Source organism: Acomys russatus, chromosome 2, assembly GCF_903995435.1.
Source record: "Acomys russatus chromosome 2, mAcoRus1.1, whole genome shotgun sequence".
Classification (NCBI taxonomy): domain Eukaryota; kingdom Metazoa; phylum Chordata; class Mammalia; order Rodentia; family Muridae; genus Acomys; species Acomys russatus.
Window position 1 is genome coordinate 82,856,133 of NC_067138.1, and position 20,842 is coordinate 82,876,974.

Consider the following 20,842-nt stretch of genomic DNA (forward strand, 5'->3'; position numbering starts at 1 on the left):
ATGTAAAGTTCCTTAAAGTCAACCCAGATTTAAATTTTCTTGTCTGCTTTCTACCAAATTTGAGAAGAAGAAGGAGGAGGAGGAGGAAGAGGAGGAGGAGGAGGAGGAGGGGAAAGAAAGAAAGAAAAAAGTCATCCAAAATGAAAAAAAAAAATGAAGTGGTGAGATTTCTCAATGGTTAAAGGCATCTGAGCTTGATTCCTAGGATCCACATGACAATCCAAATGACAGAATGAGAAAAATTACTTGTGTAAGTTGTCCTCTGACTTGTACACATGTGGTCTGTGGCATGTGCACTGTGCCCCCACACAAATAAAAAGAAAAAATGAAAGTATGAGATCAGATATCAGACTTGATCAGAATTACCACCATGTCAGATAGTCCCACGTAAGAGACAGAGACAGAAAAGGTCTTATATGTGCATGAGGACGGCAGTTGTCCTGGATACTCTTACGCCAACTTGACATAAGTGAAAGGCATCTGAGAGGAGAGAACCTCAATTCAGACAATGTTTCCGTAAGATTGGGCTGTAGAAAAGCCAGTAGGGCATTTTCTTAATTCGTGCCTGACTTCAAAAAGGCTAGCGCACTGTGGGTGGAGTCTTTCCTGGACTGGGGATTGTGGGTTCTACAATAATGCAGGCTGAGCAAGCTATGAGAAGCCAGCCATTAAGCAGCAACCCTCCATGGCCTTTGCATCAGCTCCTGCCTGGAGGTCCCTGCCTTGTTTTAGCTCCTGTCCTGACTTTCATCAGTGATAAACAGTGCAATGGAAGTGTAAGCCATATAAAACCTTTGCTCCCCAACTTGCTCTTGTTCAAGGTGTTTTGTTGCAGCGATAGAAACTTTAAGACGGAAGTGAAAGGTAGTTGTACAAGACAGCAGGCACACAAAATGCGTATGGAGCCCTGAGATTTCTGGCCTGTTATTCCTGAGAATGGCTACCACATCCAAAATATCTGTACCATTTGTCCTGAAATTCAATGTGATTGCAAGTTGTCAGTTCTAAAAGACTTAGATCAAAATAGAATGGTATGAAACATGCCTTTTCTCACACAAGGAAGAGTACTGTAATATTGAAGTAAATTGGAGCATTGTTGGGGAGATGGAAAAATTATAATTTACAGATAACCACAGGGATGAGAAAAAGTAGGATTTTCCCCATAAAAGAAACTTATTTTCAGTAGCCAATGGGGCTGAAAGTAGATAGCTTCTATTTTGCTTAAATGTGCATTTTTCTACAATAAAAATGGTAATGCAAAATAAATGGAGTTTGCTTTTCTGTCTTGTCACAGTAACTTGCTTGGGTAAGTGTTAAGGCGTTTTAAATGTCCAATTTCCCTCTGTCACCCCAACACCCATTATGTTTTCTAGGCTGACATAATGTTTTAAGTACTGCAAGCCAAATGCTTGCACTATTTTGAAATCAAAGTCTGGAAGATATCGTAAATTGAAGAATACATAAAAAGTGTATAATTTGGTGGATATTTAAGGAATGTAAATACTACCACTCTGATTCTCTAAATTGAGATCTTATACTGAGAAATGAACATATTAATTAGTGAATAGAAAATGGCATTTCTAAGTTCTAAGTATTTAATATGGCCAGTGGTATGAAGTGAAAAACAAAAACAAAAACAAAACACCTACATCTCTGTATGAAACAGAAAGAAAATAGAAAAGTGAAAGCAGCAGAGGGAATAATCTCTGCCAGAAATTTGGATGTTTATGTATCTACCTAAAATTAAGTTCAAGATTTACATCACACACACACACACACACACACACACACACACACACACACACACATTACTGCTTAAATATGCTAACAATTTAATGTATTTCAACCTAATATAGAATCTCATATAATCTTCACAACAACTTGAAGATTGTGGTATTGTCTCCACATGTAAAGAGTGGAGAGATGTCGTTTTAAAATGCTATGTAAGCAATTGGCTTTCCCCATAATGCTCTTCTGTATTTTATAAATTTACTTTGGGCCCACAGAGGGCTTAGGCTTTTGGAAGGTGACACCAAATTTTTTCTTACCTCTGTTTGTACCATGGCTGGTCGTTGTGTTCTTAACATTTTGACTGTCTGGAAGATATCTACAACCCCTTCATATCTCATTCTTTCCAATACAATACTCAGTGTTATGAAGACTCCAGTTCTTCCAACGCCGGCACTGACACGAGAACAAAGGCAATATGAGTAATATGTTCATAATCTTTGCCTCATGTGCTTTGGAAACAGACATTCCACCAGCTTCCCTACTCCCATGTTCTTCACAAATATGTTCAGGATGAAGTGAGAATGCTTTTAGTATGTAGTTACCAGGTAGTGTGTTGTGAGAATAAGTAATCAATATTGGGTCGTATAAGATAGAATGCATTTCCAATACACTGTGGATCTCCAGTTGAAAAGGTCAAAAGATAATATTATAAAATCACTAGGCAAAATTATAAACATAAAATATAGTCTTGTACTCTTTGTGTGGATTCTGGAACTAAAGACCTTAAGTATGAACTACATAGAATAAGGTGGAACATACTATGCAGATTCCTCCTTCTTACGTCATTAATAACATAATCTGTGAAGAATATGCTCCCATCTAAACAGGCAACAAATTATATAACAAGGCACACACAGTATCAACATTGGATTGGATTTAGGAAACTATAAATATCCTACATGCATTGATTGTAGAAATAGCAAATTGCACCCCAATTTCATGAAAGCTTGCAACAGATTCTCAAAAGGGCCTCTGACAATATAGCCAAGAGCTATATACTAAACTATTTATTTTTAGATGATCAACAGCTAAAATATCCCACGTTTCTTTATATCATTTCAGCAATGTTTTGAATGTGTTTCTGTTTCCTTTGGTATTTTAAGAATTCTGGAATTGTCACAGCAGCAAGGAAGAAAACTAATTGATAGCTCTTGTACTCTTAAGAAGTAACATCTAGGGGTTTAGGTAACAAGAACACTGAATAATCTGAAAAAAAAAAACCTTACATTTTTGGACCTTATTTGAATGTTATGTGTAATGCTTAGGAAAGGCAGTAGAAAATACATGGATTCCTTTACTCTGGGATGTAGCAGTGTGTTTCAACAAAGAACAATTCCTCAGGAAATGCCCCCTACGAAAAATGCTAGGTGAGGTTGCAGTTGTTTAAAGGGAGTTGGAGTTTTTCACTCCTGAGAAGAGTCAAGAGACCCTGAAGATCCCTTCAACCTGGGGAAAGTCTCACAGTCATGAGAGACTCTGACCTGTGACACTTATATTGAATCATCCACATATTCTAGAGTGTATCTTACTTTGATTTGATTAATCAATACAATCAAGAAAGAAAGGAAGGAAAGAATTAAGGAAGGGATATATATATGAGAGAGAGACAGACAGACGGAAAGAAAGCAAAGAAAGAAAGAAAGAAAGAAAGAAAGAAGGAAGGAAAGAAAGAAAGAAAGCGTTTCTGATCTAGCCAACGGACTGCTCATTATCCATGGTTGTGCATAGAGTGGGAACTGCATCTAAAATGAAGTCTGGTGCCTCCAATTTGACTACTTCTCCTTGGTGGGGAAGCCTGGTAGCACACAGAGGAAGGGGAAGCAGGCTAACCAGATGAGACCTGATAGGTTGTGTTCATATGGTGGGGGAGGAGGTCCCCTTCTGTCAGAGGCCTAGGAGAGGGGAATAGGACAAAATAGGGGGGGAGGAAGGAGGGGGCAGGAAGATACAAGTGAAGGGATAATAATCGAGATGTAATCTGAATAAATTTTCATAAAAAATAATTTTTAAGAAAAGAACAGGCACCTGTGTCATTGACTTCTAAATTTATCGAATCTTATACTAACTATTATGTTAGTTTAATATGCTAGAAATAACTGTTATTTCAGGGCATTCAAAAACAAGAGAAAATCCATGTCTAGCAGGCTTCAGGACATAATGAGATAGGTGCAATCATGCGAATATACATATATATATAACATGTGAATCTTTATGCTAAGGGGTTTCTCCACCATTGTCTAAAACCATTCCCAATGAGAAGTAACACAGGGCTCAATATAAAATTAGGAGTATCCGATATACTCTTTTCCTTAGAGTTCATATTGGACAGTCTGAATTAGGTAGATAAATTATGTGCTAGGTTAAATAAAACCTAGATGTTTCAACTCTAGTTTGTAACATCAACTTTAAATACTGGAGACCACACATCACTTCTTATCTGCTCTTTAGGTGGATATAACAAGAGATTTTGACAGCACAAAACAAATGCTTCCAAGTCTGAAAAGCAAAGCATTGCTATCAAAGATCACAGAGACCTGCAAAGAAAACTGAAGCTCACTGTTACACACCTTCATAAAATTATAGATCTGGGACAAGAGCGTACATACTGATGCCCATGTTTAATTTTTCTATTTTTGAGATCTTGATTCCTATGGTACTAATAACAATAGCTTCTCTTTAAGCACCAGACTTTTTAAACATAAACGCTTTCAATATTTCGACTGTAAACATAAAAAACCCTGAAACTTTAAGCTTTTAGAATCCTGACATACAGTATTTTTAAAAAATTAGGTGAATTCCTTTTACTATGTTTTGCACATACAGCAACAATCCACGTACACTAAATTTATGGTGGGTGTCTAAGGCATTCACTTAGTATTTCTATTAACTTCAGTGACTTAAATTGTAAAATGTTCTAGAAGCTGATGAAAATAATTAAATTGAAGGTGCTTCATTTTCTGATACAGCAACAATTTTCAAGCAAATTGCATTGTGAACTGAGGACCCACACTAATCACTTATTGACTTGCAAGAATTAGTATTGCTATTAAGGCTTGGCAGCTAGTCACAGCTCTTTCAAGAGACAAAGAGAAAAGATGCAGAAAGGCAATTGTAAATGCAGCTACACAAAAAAAGCAAACACTACTGAAAGGGATTAGTACTACACATTACTGATAGCGGACACACCAACAATTCCTGGCAACTTGAAACTTTTTTCCACAAGGGTTCAATTGGAGGGATAAAAATATTCTTCTAATACTTCTTATTTTATGGAAAGAAAAATACATCTTTACTTTCTGTCTCATAGAACATTCTGAAAATAAATTTTAATTATACAGATTTATCAAAACAAGCTTGTATACAAAGTTGAATAAAGAACACCCATTTTTCAAAGCTGGCAAGCATCAATCATAAATGTCCAGTTAGCATTAGTGACTCCCGGCTCACCTGCAATGCACCGAAATAGGCCCATCCTGGCCAAACTGCTCCTTTGTTTTATGGACTTGGCCGATGAAGTCAATAAATCCTTCTCCAGACTTTGGCACTCCTTGTTCTGGCCAGTCAGTGAACTGGAACTGCCTGACTGTTCGGGACTGGCCGTCCTTTAGAGGGGAAGCCACATAACCAGCCATGAAGCAGCATGCCAACAAGATTCAGCAAGTTCAGGGACCACAAGAGCATTCAGGATTTTTTTTTTTTTTTACCCCAGAAAATAAAAAGAGAAGAAAAAAGTTAGGAACATGTCCAGTGGCAACTCAGTTATGTGTGTCTTATATGCTGCCTACACTGTCAACATTTAAATATATTTAAATTCCAAATCTATTTGAGTTATCCTCTTCAGAAACACTGCTGAGCCTCAAATATTAAGTTTGAAATAATCAAATATGCACATGTGCATGCATGTGTGCACATATGTGCGTGCATACACACGCACACACAACCTTATATTCAATCGAATAACTTCTTCACAGGAATCTGAAAGGAGGATGCGGGCATGTCATCTAGATCAGAAGCTTGCTGCTGTCACAACGACTTCATATCTACCATACATCCTTAAATCTAGCACTGTAAATGACAAATGTCAACATTCAAAGAATCTAACACAAACTAGGGAGCTGCGGTTGACCTGGCTGTCCCACCACGTCTCTGAGATACACTTTCTAGCTGTATGTGAGACACAGCAGGAACCATTTGATGATGCTTGAATTCTAGTTTAAGGCAATTGTGCCAGTTCGGTTTTGCCAACTACTACACAAACTAGAGTCTGGAAGAAGAAAACCTCAATTAGAGAACTGTTTCCATCAGATTATCTTGTATGTATGTGTGTGAGCATTTTCTTGATTAATGCTTGATATGGAAGGGGGCTGGCAACAGTGGCGGTGGCAGCCTAGACAGGCACAACGGGGTGATGTAAGAATTGAAGGAGAGTGAGACATGGAGGGCAGCACAGAGCAGTGCTCCTCCGTGGTCTCTGCTTCAGTCCCTGCCTCCAGGTTCCTGCTTTGAGCTTTTTCCCTGGATTCTTTGATGAGGAACCTGCAAACCAAGTAAATCCTTACTATAACTCGCTTTTGGTCAGTGTTTTATGACAGGAACAGAAAAAGAAACTAATACAGAAACCAAGGGGATTATTTGCCAGTATCTCCCCCTCCCCTTTTTTAAAAAAAAAAAATCAAATGTTTCTTCCTGACTGGCTTCAGTAATTAAGTATTCTACACAGACAACTCCAAAATTGTAAGAAAAGCCATAGCTAAAATATATAATTCAAAAAATATGTGATTTCATTTATTATAATGTTTTGTACATGCAGCAATTTTCAGAAGCACCAAATTAATGGTGGGTTTTTAAGGTATTTACTTGGTATTTCTTTTAATTTCTTTTCTAAAGAGTGTATACAAAAGTTCTCTGAGCTCAAGAAATACGTGTCAATAAGAGTTCATGTGGTACTTCAGATTCTTTCTAGAATTGTTGGAAGTACAGTAGCATCACAAGGGACCTTTCATGCATGAATACAGGGATTCCTGCTCTTGAATAACCACGGGAAAGCATAACTAAACCCATGCTTACTGGGAATGGTCCCATTTGAAGAGGTGCTCCCAGTGGCTTTCTGCTTCCTATTCTTGGGAACTAATATTTCCTTCTAAGATTTTTTGGGACCAGGAATGTTTGTTTCTAAGATTTATAGAGATAACTCAATCCCAGGCAAATTGAAAAGAGAGGCTGGCTAAACTCAGGATGGGTACACATCATGCATACCAGTGGTGCAGAGCACATGCTTGATAGAAGACTACAAGATCACACCAACTTTGTGAGGATACAGAGAAAGGATGAAAGTATTTGGCCCCATCACTAACTCTCAGATGTTTACTATGTGAGATTTCTCTCTGTTTTGGGGAAAGTTTTGGAGGGCATAGGGAGGAAGGTCAAAGATTGGGCAATGCAGTTATCTTGTGAGTATCATCGGTATTTCATTTTTGACTGTAGTCACTTGTAAAATCAAGAACAGGTTGTGTGCGCAAACATTATTTGGAGGAGAGATCCCTTTATTGCTTAAAGGTTAGTTGCTTCACAATACTGTGCTCACACAAGGGCCAACTGGCTTACTGGACTCAGAGCCTGAGATCAGAATCATGCTGGGAGCATATACAAAAGGCCTCTGGCAGTTAACCACAGACAGACTCTTAAAACAATCTGAGCAAATTCCTGCTTTACTCATTCTTTTCTTAATATGATTGAGTTTAACTTGGAACTAGGTAAATGTGTTCCCTGTGGGTTAAACCTGGATTTTCTTCTGCATTACCAGAAAGAGGAAATTTACTTTTATGGAACTTGGGTGTTTGATTCATACTGAACAGACAGTGGCAAACATCAGGATGTGCTTATTTGGACAATTACAAAAATGAGATCTTGGAACATAATAGCTGCTTTTATGTAGTCACATTCATAGTAGTTAATATATCACACTTTCTAGGATCAACACATCTGTCACCTCTGCCAACCCTCCTGGGAATTGTATTTTCTCAGTTTCGGTCTCAGTCTCTGTTTTTCTCTGTGTCAGAGCCAGGGATAGGCGATGGAAATTTGCAATCTACAAACATGAGCTAAGAAAAAGCTGCTTTGCACAAAATATAATGGATCAACTACATATTTTCCCCCAGAGTTTTAGTCAACCCACCCACTATGACAGTTCCAAAAATAAAACAGAGCTTTGAACTGACCTGGCCTCCCTAAGATGGGTTTGTAATCATGGTGTGAGAGGGGCTAATGGCAAAGATATTAAAGTTTTTGCATAGAACTTCTTACATCAGGGCTGAGGCTTGGACTCAGCAATCTTTGTGAGAAATGTGAATGAAAATTAGTCAACAAGGGTTGTGAGTTCACAGCTCTCATGGACAGACTCATTAGCACATGGTGGAATAAACCATGCCAGAAATCAAATTAGAATGTGCAAGGCTTGTCAGAACCTTCCACGGAATGCCATTTGCTCTGCAGTTTTAAAGTCATACCAAATTAACCTACAAGCCCATATGACCTCAAGGGCTGTACAAACAACAACATATTTACAGCTTCAAGTAATGAAGAAGTCAAAGTCTCTCCAATGAGAATGCATTGAGAAGGTGAACTTCGTTGCAGCCAGCCAATCAGTAAGTGCTTCCCAACACAAGCATTCACTGGGTCCCTAAAGCTGGGCTTCCAGGTGTTACATTTGAAGGGAAGCCAAGCCTGGGCTTATGAAAACACTTCCCAGACAGATTCTTTTCCCTTAAAGTCATCCATAATGGGTGATTTCCTTTTCTTTTGAGAATGGTTATTTGGCAAACATCTCTCCCAGAGGAGCATACTGAACCCTAATTTCTATCAAATGGTGGAGCTGAACTTACCCTGGCATCCGTGACCTTGAATTCCCTCAGGATATACTGGGGCATGTTGTACTCAGCCATTGGATCTACAACAAAATACTGGTATCTTGCAGATCGTTCTGCTGGCCAGTATTGGTGACATTTCTCCTAAAAAGGAGAGATTAATGTTAAATTGTAAGGGGCAAACAAATTTTGTCTGTTTACGTTTCTCCTCTTGTTCATGAAATTCAAAAATGCAAGGCAATTTCAATTGCATAAACCTACTCTTTTGAATGAACTCTTAGCTTGAAGACAGGCAAACTATCTGATATAATTTCCCTGCCCACCCCCAAAATAATAATAAGCCTGGCAAATCATAGCTGCTTATTAAATACTAGTTAAACTGAGTGCTTCAACTTGGAGGTTATCTTATGTCTATGAATTATATAAATATATAAGTGCTTGGGCAATGCTAACTATTTTGACTCCGTATTACATCAGTACACTTGTTTTATACCAGCAGGGCTTTTAATTGGAAAATCACTGAGGACAAAGCAGAAAGAAGCCTCTAAATTGATCTAGTTTCAATCTTAGCTGCAAACTGAGGAATCTGGGCCCTGCGCATTCTGGTGACTGGTGTTAGCTTGCAGAATCAGCAGACAGATTAAGGTAAGATAGATAACTTCTTGGCCTTATATCTCTTTGCCTATCGTGTAATTTATAAGACGAAGAGACAGAATGAGACTGCCTCTGACAGCACTGCAGACATGCTTTCAGGTGCTATAGCAGGTGGCAGTGCTTCAAGTATCTCTGATGCTACTTTATGTGTACATAAGAATAATTATTCTTAAAACCGGATTTGCTATTATAACTTTTGATATATTGTGTAGCTTTCCAGCCCCATTCTCAATGGACAGGGAAGATACAGTTTGACTTAAGAATGAAAGTCAAGAATTGAAGTTTCATCACGTGGGAAAATGACAGCCCATTTGATCATGAAATTCTAGCCTATTTAGGCAAAAGGCAACAAGCATGTGCTAAGAGTCAAAGTAAGCTAGTAGATACCACTGACTGATTCATTTGTCTTTACTATTGCGCGTCAACTTACTCTGCCCATTTCTCTCAGCTTGGTGAGCATCACAACAATGGTGGAGTTGTGTTCCCAAAGCATGCGCCAGAAGTCTTCAGTTGTCTCTGCTAAGGGCCCCTGGGTAGCAATGTAGGCTTTCTGTTGTCTGAATAGAGAGAATGAAAAGAAAATGCTGAAGCATTTGGAAGACACGAAAAAATTGGTTTGTGAGTAGTCAACATCAGTCCTACTACATTATTAATTCAATTGCTGAGGATTCCCATTAGGATACATAATCAATAAGATGGCTTAGTAACATGTTGGGACTATGCAAAATCAATTATGTTGTTAATACAGTATGTATGTCTTTATCATTGCTACTTCAATTTAGTGTAATGCTAATGGCTCAATTTCATGTGTTATACAAATCATTTAAATGCTTAGTCATGTGACATTGGTTTCTAGAAAGAATGTTCACATAATCTATTACGTTTGTGAAAGATGACATTAACTAGTTTCTTTATCAACTTCCAGATCTAAATGGTTTCAGAAAGAATGCGTTAGAAGGTCAGATTACAAAAAAAAAAAAAAAAAAAAAAAAAAAAAAAAAAATTAATAGCCAGAGGCAGAGGAGATTGTTCAGTTACTAAAGTATCTGCCATATAGATCCTCAACTTTAATATAAAGTGCCAGAAGGGAGGGAGCAGGTAGGTAATAGGTAGATCGCTAGATTTTAATAGGCAGCCAGTTCAGCTGAAGGGATGAGCTCTATATTCAGTGACAGACCGCTTCTCAAAAACTAAGCTGGAAAACAGCTGAGGAAGTCATGGAATGCTCACCTCTGGTAGCCATATGCATATATACCCCAACATGGCCACACTGGTATAAACAGACACATATATCATACCCACTCACATGCGCACACACATGTAAGTATGTAAATATGCTACAGAAACACATTGCCCCACCTCCACCTGCCGTAGAAACTCCATTACTATTGCTTAATTCTATCTAAAATGAAAACAAACAAACAAAAAACACCACCACCAAGGAATTGGTGATGATCTATTTGGAAAGAAAATGGTTTTAAATAGAGATGAAATTCTTTGTGGTTGTAAATCTAGGGCACATGCAAATATCAAAGCACTGGACTGTCAAGGAAGTGAGAGTAGATACCTGTATCCATCAAGAAAACTGGCATTGATGTAATCGGAGCCTTCTACTCCTCGGATAGGCTGCAGGCACACCCTTGTAGATTCATATGGCATAATATTAACAAGGCGGTTTTTGAATTTATTACATGGAAGATTGGCACTGATGAATCTTGAGGTGTGAGCTTTTGAGCTGGCTAGACGCTGTTGAATGTAAAAAGAAAAAAATTGCAAAGATAATTTTAGCCAATGGTTTGAAAGCAGTTCACCTAAGATGCCCTTTTTAGATATGAATCTTCTTTTTTACTTGATTTACTTGAATAGTAAATATTCAAAGTATTTCCTTCTAGCTAATTATTCCATATAGCCTAATGAATATTGTAAACATTGTATTTTGAGAACACGATTTCTGAATTTGAATTAGGACTCCAAGGGCCCCTGGCATTGTCAGGGAACAAAAAATAGAGGAGAAAAGAAGGAAGCGTTTTATATAAATCTGATACCAGAGGAGAAGGTCAAGTAAACCCTGAACTTCAAAATTCGAAAGACAACGAAGTAAAGCCTGTTTGAAAGATGAAAATGATGTGTTGGTGAGTACTGACATCAGAGCTAATGCCTTACCTTAAATTCGAGCTCCATTCCGGTGACATTCTCCCCTGTTTCTATTTGTGTCAGCTTCTGAATGTAAGCATACAAGTTTCTAGCCGGCACTTCGGTATTTCCACATGTCACTGCTTCTAACAGCGCATCATGGATAAAGATGTACTGATCCTCTGTTTGCACCATATAATTCCTCTGGGCTCTCATTAAAGTTACATGGCCATAAATATCTACAGTTTTTTCATGCTTTATTCTTTCTAACATGGCATCTATTACAATGAAACAGCCAGTTCGGCCAACACCCGCACTATAAGACAAACAGAGGGGGGAGAAAAGCACACATGAACTTAGCAAGAAACTAACACATAAGATAATCTTTATTAACTTCATTACCCAGATCTGAAACCTATGAATTTGATTCAAATAACTATTACAAGGATTTTAAGTCACTCTAGAATAAAAGCACCAGTTACAGGGATATATATAACAATATACTCAATAAGATTCATTTTATTTATAATGAAATGAATATATACTAAATCCACAATTATGTCCACTCTTGGTCATATCATACAATATAGGTATTATTTTTTTTCTCTTTTTATTAATGTATTTGTTTATTCACTTTATTATTTTTAGAGTGTGAACAGATATAAAAATTAATTAGGTAGCTTGTATTCAAATTTTTAAAATTATTGGTCAGTATCTAATTAGAGAGTCACCTGATGCAGTTCCTGATTGTAATCTTAGTGCCTGAAAGGTGGAGACAAGATCAAGAGTTCAATGCCAACCTAGTAAGTTTGAGACTATCCCGGGATACAAAAACCTTGTTTCAAAAACAAGAACAAAAATATCTAATTTGGTTTTTTAAACAAAGCAATCTTAGTCTATTTTTGGTTGAGTTTATTTTCAAAATGAAAACAAGGTATCTACTAAATAACTCAAGTATCTCTTATTGAACAATTCTGTAAGGAAGTTTTAAAACTCACCTAGTGGGACATATAAAATTAATACTCAAAATGTTGCTCAGTAAAAACAATGCCTGGTGGTATTAAGAAAAATTCTTAATAAGTAACAATCAACTGGGAATTTGTTCTTATTTTCTTTTCTTTCAGAGTTGAATGTACTTGAAAATTCTTAGTGAAATTCAAGCATTTTATATGGGAAAATAAGGGCCTCAATCGTTGTTATACAAAGAGATTTGAGGCAATTTTTAAACTCCATTACATGTGGACTTATAGGTCAGTATTCCACTTTGAAGAAACAGATTCAAAGAAAAGGACATAAAAGAGACAATCTGTAATGGTTGGCTGCTGCTCCAAGGAGATAGGCTCACAAAACTGGCTTCCATAGACACAGATTTAAAACAGTGAGCATCCACGAGTATGGAAAAAGATACTAAGAAAGTAGCCCACCTCTGTTCCTGCAGTATCAAGGTAAGCCTTGTGTTTCCTTTGATCTAATCCTTCAAGCTGTGTACATTTATGTGTCCAGAATGGATCAATACAAAATGCCTTCCTCCTTTTCACTATGCCTATTTACCTCACAGTTGATATACATTCAGCAGGAAGAGGTAAATATTACCAACTTAGACTCTGTTAAGTTTGTTGTCTGTTGCTCTGACAAATACCTTGACCAAAGTCAACTTGGAGAGGAAGGGTTTAGCTTACAGCTTACAGTCCATCGTTGAGGAAAGCCACGACAGGACCCCCAAGCAAGAACTCAAAGCAGAAACCATTAGAGGAATGCAACTTACTTGCTTGATCTCAGGCTTTCTTATACAACTCAGGACCACCTGCCTTGGAGATAGTACTGCCCAAAGTGTGTTCGGCCCTCTAATATCAACTAGGGATCAAGAAAAATGCCCCACAAATATGCCTATAGGCCATCTAATAGAGACAGTACATAAACCAAGGTTCCCTCTTCCAACATGTGTCAAATTGACAAACAATATTAATCATTACATACTCCTAATGGCAGAAGTCTTCATTTATAACATGCCACTGTCTGTTGGCATCTGTCTATCTGTTTTCCCTTATGTGTCTGCCCAACTCCAGATCTAGCCTGTCAGTCAATGAACAATGCAGTGTTGCATGAAATCAGATAAGGGTTATGGCCGTATGATGATTTTGTTCTCATTATTAAAGATTCTAAAGCTTATGAAAGAATGTAATGATTTACATAAATACATTTCAAGAAAAGAAAGGAGCGTGTTGGTATGGATTGGAAATGGGTCTTGAAGGATGAGAATTTGAAGTGATGGACCAACAAGAGCTCTAACCTAAAATCATACTGCTGTGTCTGGGAGCTACATGCAAAAATTTTCCCAGATCAGTACAAATCTTAGAAGGTTTGTATATGGAGACTGCCAAAATTACACAATAAATGAGTTTGGTATGCACCAGGTCCAGTCTCCTAAGAATTCACAATCGCTTTGTTGTCAAGTGGCTGCAATGTAGGAAGAGAGAATTTAAAAAAGCTTAATTTAATTATTGACTACTGTAGATCAATTCCAGCTTCCACACAGGAGCCTGTTGTTTGTAGACTATATGTATTTCACACAATATATAACTTAAAATTGTTATGGCTTTATGTTCTGGACCAAAGGCCTCTAGATTCTAAATCCTGAAGTTTTAAACTCATGAACTAGCATGACACTGATAGATTCTGCAAAAAGCCTTTAGGGAATATAGAATGCTGTAATTGTTTTTAATTATAATTTGGCACCATTTCTAATGAACACCGGTATATACATCTCTTCTTAGTGCAAAACACACTACAAGTCTCTCCAAGACTATATATCAAGCTGATTATAGTTATAGCAGGGACATTTTCCTAACTCATCCCACTTGCCCCATCGGGTACCATTCAAATGTCTAGATGGCATGCTGTTCTACAGGGTTACAGAAAGGGACTGAAGAGTCTTGGGAGGTTGAGAGGATTAATTCCAACTTCAAGAAGTTCAAAGCTTTTTATAATAATGATGTTACTGCCCCAACTCACCAAGTGAAGGAAAACAAATCCAACATGTACCTGAGCCTAAATTGAAAAATTTTTAAGACGAGACAAAAGGGAGGCTATGATTTGAACAGTATGTTTTTACTCCACAAATCACAGTAAACTATTCCTTGTTTATTCTTGATGTTCATAAGGAATAGAGAGAAGAAATTGGTCTCCTTAGAATTTACGTACTCTCATTTTTCTGGGGAAAAGTTTTCAGCATTAAGGATTAGATATATACCCATCTTAAACCAAGTCTGTGAAGTATAAGCTACTTTTCCATTCCAGGCCCTAATATGACCTTGAGACTATCATATAAATACTGTATTTTTAAAATATTTTGGCTTTTTCATTTTTATTATATCCGATAATGATAATAGCTCTAGCCAATTAATGGGACCTAATTATCTAGTAAGTCTTAAGGCTGAATTAAACTCATCAAGGTTTCTGCAAACAAAGGAAGAGGCAGTTCCTTTGTAGGTACACTTTCCAATTCTATCTCTGAAGACAATGAGGCCACAGCTATAAAATTCTGGGAAAATTATGAAAGTCATTTCTGTATCATTTGTGGTTGAGCTTTTAAAACCTTGCTTTAATCTAATCCTTCAGACTGTTCTAGCTTCTCTCGGTATTTCTAACTAATAATACCTCATGTTCAAGAAATGTATTGCTTTCACATATATTGCCGTGGCAAAAGAGATGGTAGCTAAGAGCCTTTCCCCCATAGGTCTTGGTGTCTTAGTGGCACATAACAAATGGCAGTTTCCTTCTTTATTAATTAATGACATTTTGTTACTTTACTGAAGCCATATAGCTCATGGCAGGTGGTAGGGCAAAGACTCAAGTTTGTCTTTCACTTGACCTTTGCAAAAACATCCTGATTTTGATGCAGCCCTCTTCTATATAAGAACCCTTATCAACATGTGGCTAAATCTCAGTTAGTTTCCTTACAAAGCCTTCTTGGCTTCTAAGACATGGGTTGCAGCAATATGAGGAAACATCTGATACTATATCAGGCTTGGTAGTTGAAAGGGGGATTTTGTAATTATCTGAAACAAAGAAGAACTCCGAACATATAACACAAATTTTTCTAAAGAAGAATCGTGTCATTGTTTTGTGTAATGAATCTACTAATTGTGAAAGTGGAAGTCCTGGCACACCAGAGGTAAAAACCAAAGGTGAATTCTAAATGTCACATGCATAAATCTACAGGTACTCTTAACTGTGGCTTAGTATTTGTGTTAGTTTTTTATTTTTAAATCAGCTTTATGTTGATGTAATTAGCACTCAAGAAAATATCTTTATCAGCTGTAGGAGTTCTCTGGTGGAATTTTGAGGGTACACTATCATATCATCTGCAAATATGGATAATTTGACTTCCTTCTTTCCCATTTGTATACCCTTGATCTCCTTTTGTTGTCTTATTGCTCTGGCTAGAACTTCGAGTACTATATTGAAGAGATATGGAGAGAGTGGGCAGCCTTGCCTTGTTCCTGATTTTAGAGGAATTTCCTTGAGTATCTCAGCATTTACTTTGATTTTGGCTATACCAAGAAGAGACTTGATACCCTATGAGCATATACAGGGGGAGGTAATCCCCCTCAGGAACAGTCATAGGGGAGGGGAATAATGGGAAAATGGGAGGGAGAGAGGAATGGGAGGAGACAAGGGATGGGATAAACATTGAGATGTAACAAGAATAAATTAATAAAAAATTAAAAAAATAAAACTACTTAATAAATGCTAAAAAAAAAAAATCTTAAGGTGAGAAAGGACTTATTTTGGCTCAGTGTTTCAGAGAGATCGCCCTCATAGTAGAGAAAGTGAAAGAGAGTAGGTCACCTGCTGGCAGCTAGGAAGTGAAGGGGAGATAGAAAACACAGAAAGAGAGGGAGGGAAAGGAGGAAGAATCAGAAGGAAGGAAAGGCAGAGGTAGAGGAAGGAAGGGAAGGAAGAAGAGGGGACAGGGAGAGGCAGAGGAAGAGAGAAAATGCCAGGTTTCCCATTTAAAAATTTTATTGTGTTGTTTCTTGGTTCTCGGCATATGAGATGGTACTTCCCACATGAGGGCATTCTAGTCTACCCCCTTTAGATAATCCTTCAAGAAATGTCTTTATAGATACAACCAGAGGTATGCCATATAAATCCCAGATGCTTTACAACCTAGTCAAGCTGATAATCAAGATTGTCAAAATAGGTGTTTCTGTGATGAAACCTAATCTGTTTCCCTGGGTTGTCTCATTTATAACCATTTCCTGGATCTGCCTACTTCTGAGAGCCCCACAGAGGTAGCTTACATTCCTACTCTCATCACCCTATATCACTCATCAACAGTCACTAAGTTGATGAATCCTAAGAGGACAGTTCTTCCTTGGGCACAGTGGAGCCTACATTCCAAGCTATCAGAGTCTTCACAGTAGCGTGCAAATGACTCATCAGGACCTTCTCCAGCTGGAAGATCTCTCCTTTATCTTCTTGACTGCTGTGTTTAATGCCTACAACACAAGAAAATGCTACCTTTGCCCTCTCAAGAGTTGGTTGTTAACACAGCATATTACATGTCTACTTTAGGGATTTCCTATGACATTGCTACTAAATTTATAAGTGAGTTAATGGTGATTACTAGAATACACTCATTTTAGATTTGAGGGGCCAAGACAGGGCTTCTTTGTTTTAGCTCTGGCTGTCCTGGAGCTCATTCTATAAATCAGGCTGGCTTTGGACTCACAGAGTCCTGCCTGTCTCTGCCTCCCAGGTTCTGGGATTAAAGTATGCCACTACTATCCAGCTCATTTTAGATGTTTTACATTTCACTTTTGTGATGTGGTTCATCTACTTTTGAGTTGTTTTGATATATCTATTAGTTGTCCAGAATATGTCTTTAAGATTTAACATAGAATATGTATGGGTATATAATTTTTTACTCTGAAACTGTCTATTCTTCTATGTCTTTATCTTGATCTTTACAAGTCAGCACCAGATTGGCGTTTTACAGTACATGTGCTCTGGTACAATCTCTGCCTCAAGTACTAAGAAGGCATGCTGCACCATTCTGCCATTGTACCTTGCATGGAACATAAATGTTTGGGTTTTGGTCATTTAAAGTAATATTTGCCAACAAGTACTAATGCATATTTTGTTTATCTTGTAGGCACAAAAATTTCATCTAAGTCATTTGGGTCCTAATCTCATGACTAGGATTGCCTTTCTCTCTCTCCATCTCTCTACTTTTCAAGACATGATTACTCTCTGTAACAACAGGACCCTGTCTGTCCTGGAACATGCTTTCTAGACTGAGCTGGCCATGAACTTACAGAGATATACCTGCTTCTGCCTGTAGAGTGTTATTGCTGAATTAAATTGAGCTTTCCTAGGGTATCCTCTGGTTGCACAATGTGCCAACTCAGCCAAATGCATTTCCTTTCTTTTAAACAATATGGTTATGATCATATTTGTGGCTTTCCCTCATCAAAAAGCCAACTGTGTCTGGAGTCTGCCCACCTCTAGCTCTTTGTTTATGTTGGTCTTTACATCATAACATCAATCTTTCTTTGATATTCATCCCAAATGCTGTACCCTGGAAGGAAATTTCCTCTGTGGATTCTACTTCTTCAATAATAGGTTCTCTATCTTCAGGTTTGGTTGGATGATCAGAGCAGGACAAAAAGGGAGGACAATAGCTTCCTTGTTTCTTTGTATTCAACAATTTCACATGGCACTTTCCATGCCAGAGAAATGGAAGGTGATTAGATTAAGTTGCAAATCAATGGGATTCCAGAGTAAAAATATCAGACCTTTTCCTGGAGCACAAATAACACCCCCAAATTCCAACATAGGCCACTCCATTTAAGAATAGCTGCAAAGACAGAGCAAGCTCTTAAAGGGTTCCACGTGATGGAAACAACTCAAAACTATGCTTTACTCCAGCTGCTAAGAAATGGCAGTCCTCAGACACCAGTCTACATCTGTAAGAAACAACACTGAATACTCGAAGCTTTTACAAGTGTGCCAGACAGCTTCTGTTTGGATTTCTGAGCTCCCAGAGCAGCACTTTACTGCCTTCTCCAGTTTACTCTTTTTAGATGTCAGTACCTTAGCACAGTGCACCTCTCAAAATGAAGGATTGAGTTTTGAAAGCAAATGCATTTTTCTTTGATGCGGAATCTGAGCTCCCCACAACTGCGATAATGACAAAGCCCTATTTAGTGTTGTTTGTTTCTCATCATTTCAGCAGCCTTCAACCTGAAACATGATAAGGACAGCAGCACTGATAAACTACCCTTATTTTTATCTGTTTTCTGTCGGAGTAGTTGCCAAGCACTGAGACAAATTTTTCTAAATATCTTTCAAAAAAGGAAGGTATTACCCTGCGCTTCAGGCTGAGGCCAGCACAACTCAGCATACTTATTATGGTACAGAACATTCCAGGAAAAGGGAAGAAGGCGGCACTTTTAAATCAAGCCCAGTGTTATGCTGGTCCCACTATTTTATTCCTGAATTAAACTCAGCTTCCCTAGGTTATCTTCTGGTTGGACAGTGATCTCATTAATGAAAATCAGAACCCAAACTCTAGACTTCTTGTGACTTCTCTAGCAAACCCAATGATTGTTAAAGTCTAGTTCTTAAAACCTAATAATTTCCGTTAGTGGTAGGCACTGCAGTGTTTACACATGAAAAGACTATGCAAGCCATTAAGCAAGCACGCCTACCAGGAAATTGTTATTACTTCAGTATTATCACTCATCCAGTTATAAGATTTGTTTTCAATTTCTAAAAACATGATTGAGTTAGTCCCATGAGTTGAAATATGCTTAATGTCCCGTGATGTGATACAGTAGTAATGTGTGAAAAGAGAAATGTTAAGAGGCATAAAGGGACTATTTTGCACTAAAACCATTCTGGATGTGCATTTAAGGGTTGGCTTTTTTGGCTAATTTAGTGGAGGTTTGATGCTGACCCTCGGCTGACACATCACTGGCCTGGCAAAGAACAGCAGAATTCGGAAACCACAGAGATCAGTGAGTTGGATGAGAATCCAGTAAAATATAGCCAAAAATTACTGCAAGCATTTTGTACATCTATCAGCTTGGGGTTTGATTGGATGTTAAATTTCAGCTATTAAGAATGGCATTTATGAACTGCGAGTTTATTTCAAAAGATATCTAAAGGAAGGTATTGGATTTTATGAGTAGTTTTATAGCAGTAATCTGGTGACCATCTTAATAAAACTCTGAAGTAATATTGATGAGGCTTCTGTTTTCAATCAGTTAAAATTAACATTTAGCTTAATGTCTTGGTATCATAGCCATGTCTAGGGCATTATTCTCTATGAAAACAGATTCAGTGATTTTTTTTTATTTCTAGTATCTCCTTCACCCTAGCTACCCCATGGAACAGTCCAAATTCTTTACCATAAACACTTACCTGCTCAGTTCAGTCAGTTATACATCTTATGAAATAGAAACTACGTAGTTAAAATACAGAATTTATCTGAGCTACTTAATAGACTATATGCCTACATAATGTACTTGTTTTGAGAGTAAATTTATAGTATTCAATAAAATTTAAAGTGCAGAAGCTCTTTTATTTAAGGAAATCTGTTATGGAGTCTATATGTGCCCACATACATACAGAGGCTTCAAAAAGATTTTATTATAGGATCATTTGATATCAAATAGACTAGACTGGACAGGGTAGTAGTTAAACTATGTTCTATCAAAACCGGCACTACTGTGTAACAGAGGTAATGAGATAAATCCATGTGTTGATACACTACCAAAAGTTTTTAAGACCTATTCCCACTTAACTATGTTACAGAGAATTATACGTACTCTAATATCCCAAATAGTTTCAACAGATATTATAATAAGATCATGTATTTCTACAAGTTTACATGTAGAGTATGGGAGATCTAGAGAGACACAGAGATGATAACGGTTAAAAATGAGGGAAAGACCTAGAGACGGGGGTGATACAGGTGAACATTCACTGCTTTCCCTGATTCATTCTTTTCTTTTTTTCTTTTTTTTTTTTTTTTTTTTTTTTTTTTTTTTTTTTTTTTTTACAAGGACAGTAAAAACATACAGAGATGGAACTGAGAAGAAATTACAACAAATGAATAAAACCGAACTAGAGTAAAAATCACAATTAAAGATCAGAGAAGAGTTGAGGATGCATGGGGTACTTAGAGAGGGTTTCCTGAAGAAGAATGGATGACTTTAGTTCCTGTGATTCAGAATTAGTCTCTCCATTCAAAGACTGACTTTGAAGGAGTTTCTGAAAGCAGGAGAATACGAGAGTCAACACAAAGTGCTAGAACCAGCTAGGCCGAGGCTGAGAAGACTCAGGGTTGGGATTCTCCCCAACCCCACATGGGTGAGGTCTGCTCTGTC

General features: G+C 37.5%; 1 protein-coding gene across 31 annotated transcripts in view; it reads right to left on the reverse strand.

Moving 5' to 3' along the window:
- Positions 1–20,842, reverse strand: part of Ptprd (protein tyrosine phosphatase receptor type D) — an 822,247-nt gene that overhangs the window by 1,279 nt on the left and 800,126 nt on the right. For all 31 annotated transcript variants that reach the window (XM_051163652.1, XM_051163675.1, XM_051163581.1 and 28 more), the window contains 6 exons: positions 11,472–11,757; positions 10,876–11,054; positions 9,739–9,865; positions 8,673–8,798; positions 5,239–5,393; positions 2,049–2,184 (listed from right to left, as the gene is read on the reverse strand). In XM_051163652.1, the coding sequence (XP_051019609.1) occupies positions 2,049–2,184; positions 5,239–5,393; positions 8,673–8,798; positions 9,739–9,865; positions 10,876–11,054; positions 11,472–11,757 (1,009 nt within the window). The remainder of the gene's footprint in view (positions 1–2,048; positions 2,185–5,238; positions 5,394–8,672; positions 8,799–9,738; positions 9,866–10,875; positions 11,055–11,471; positions 11,758–20,842) is intronic.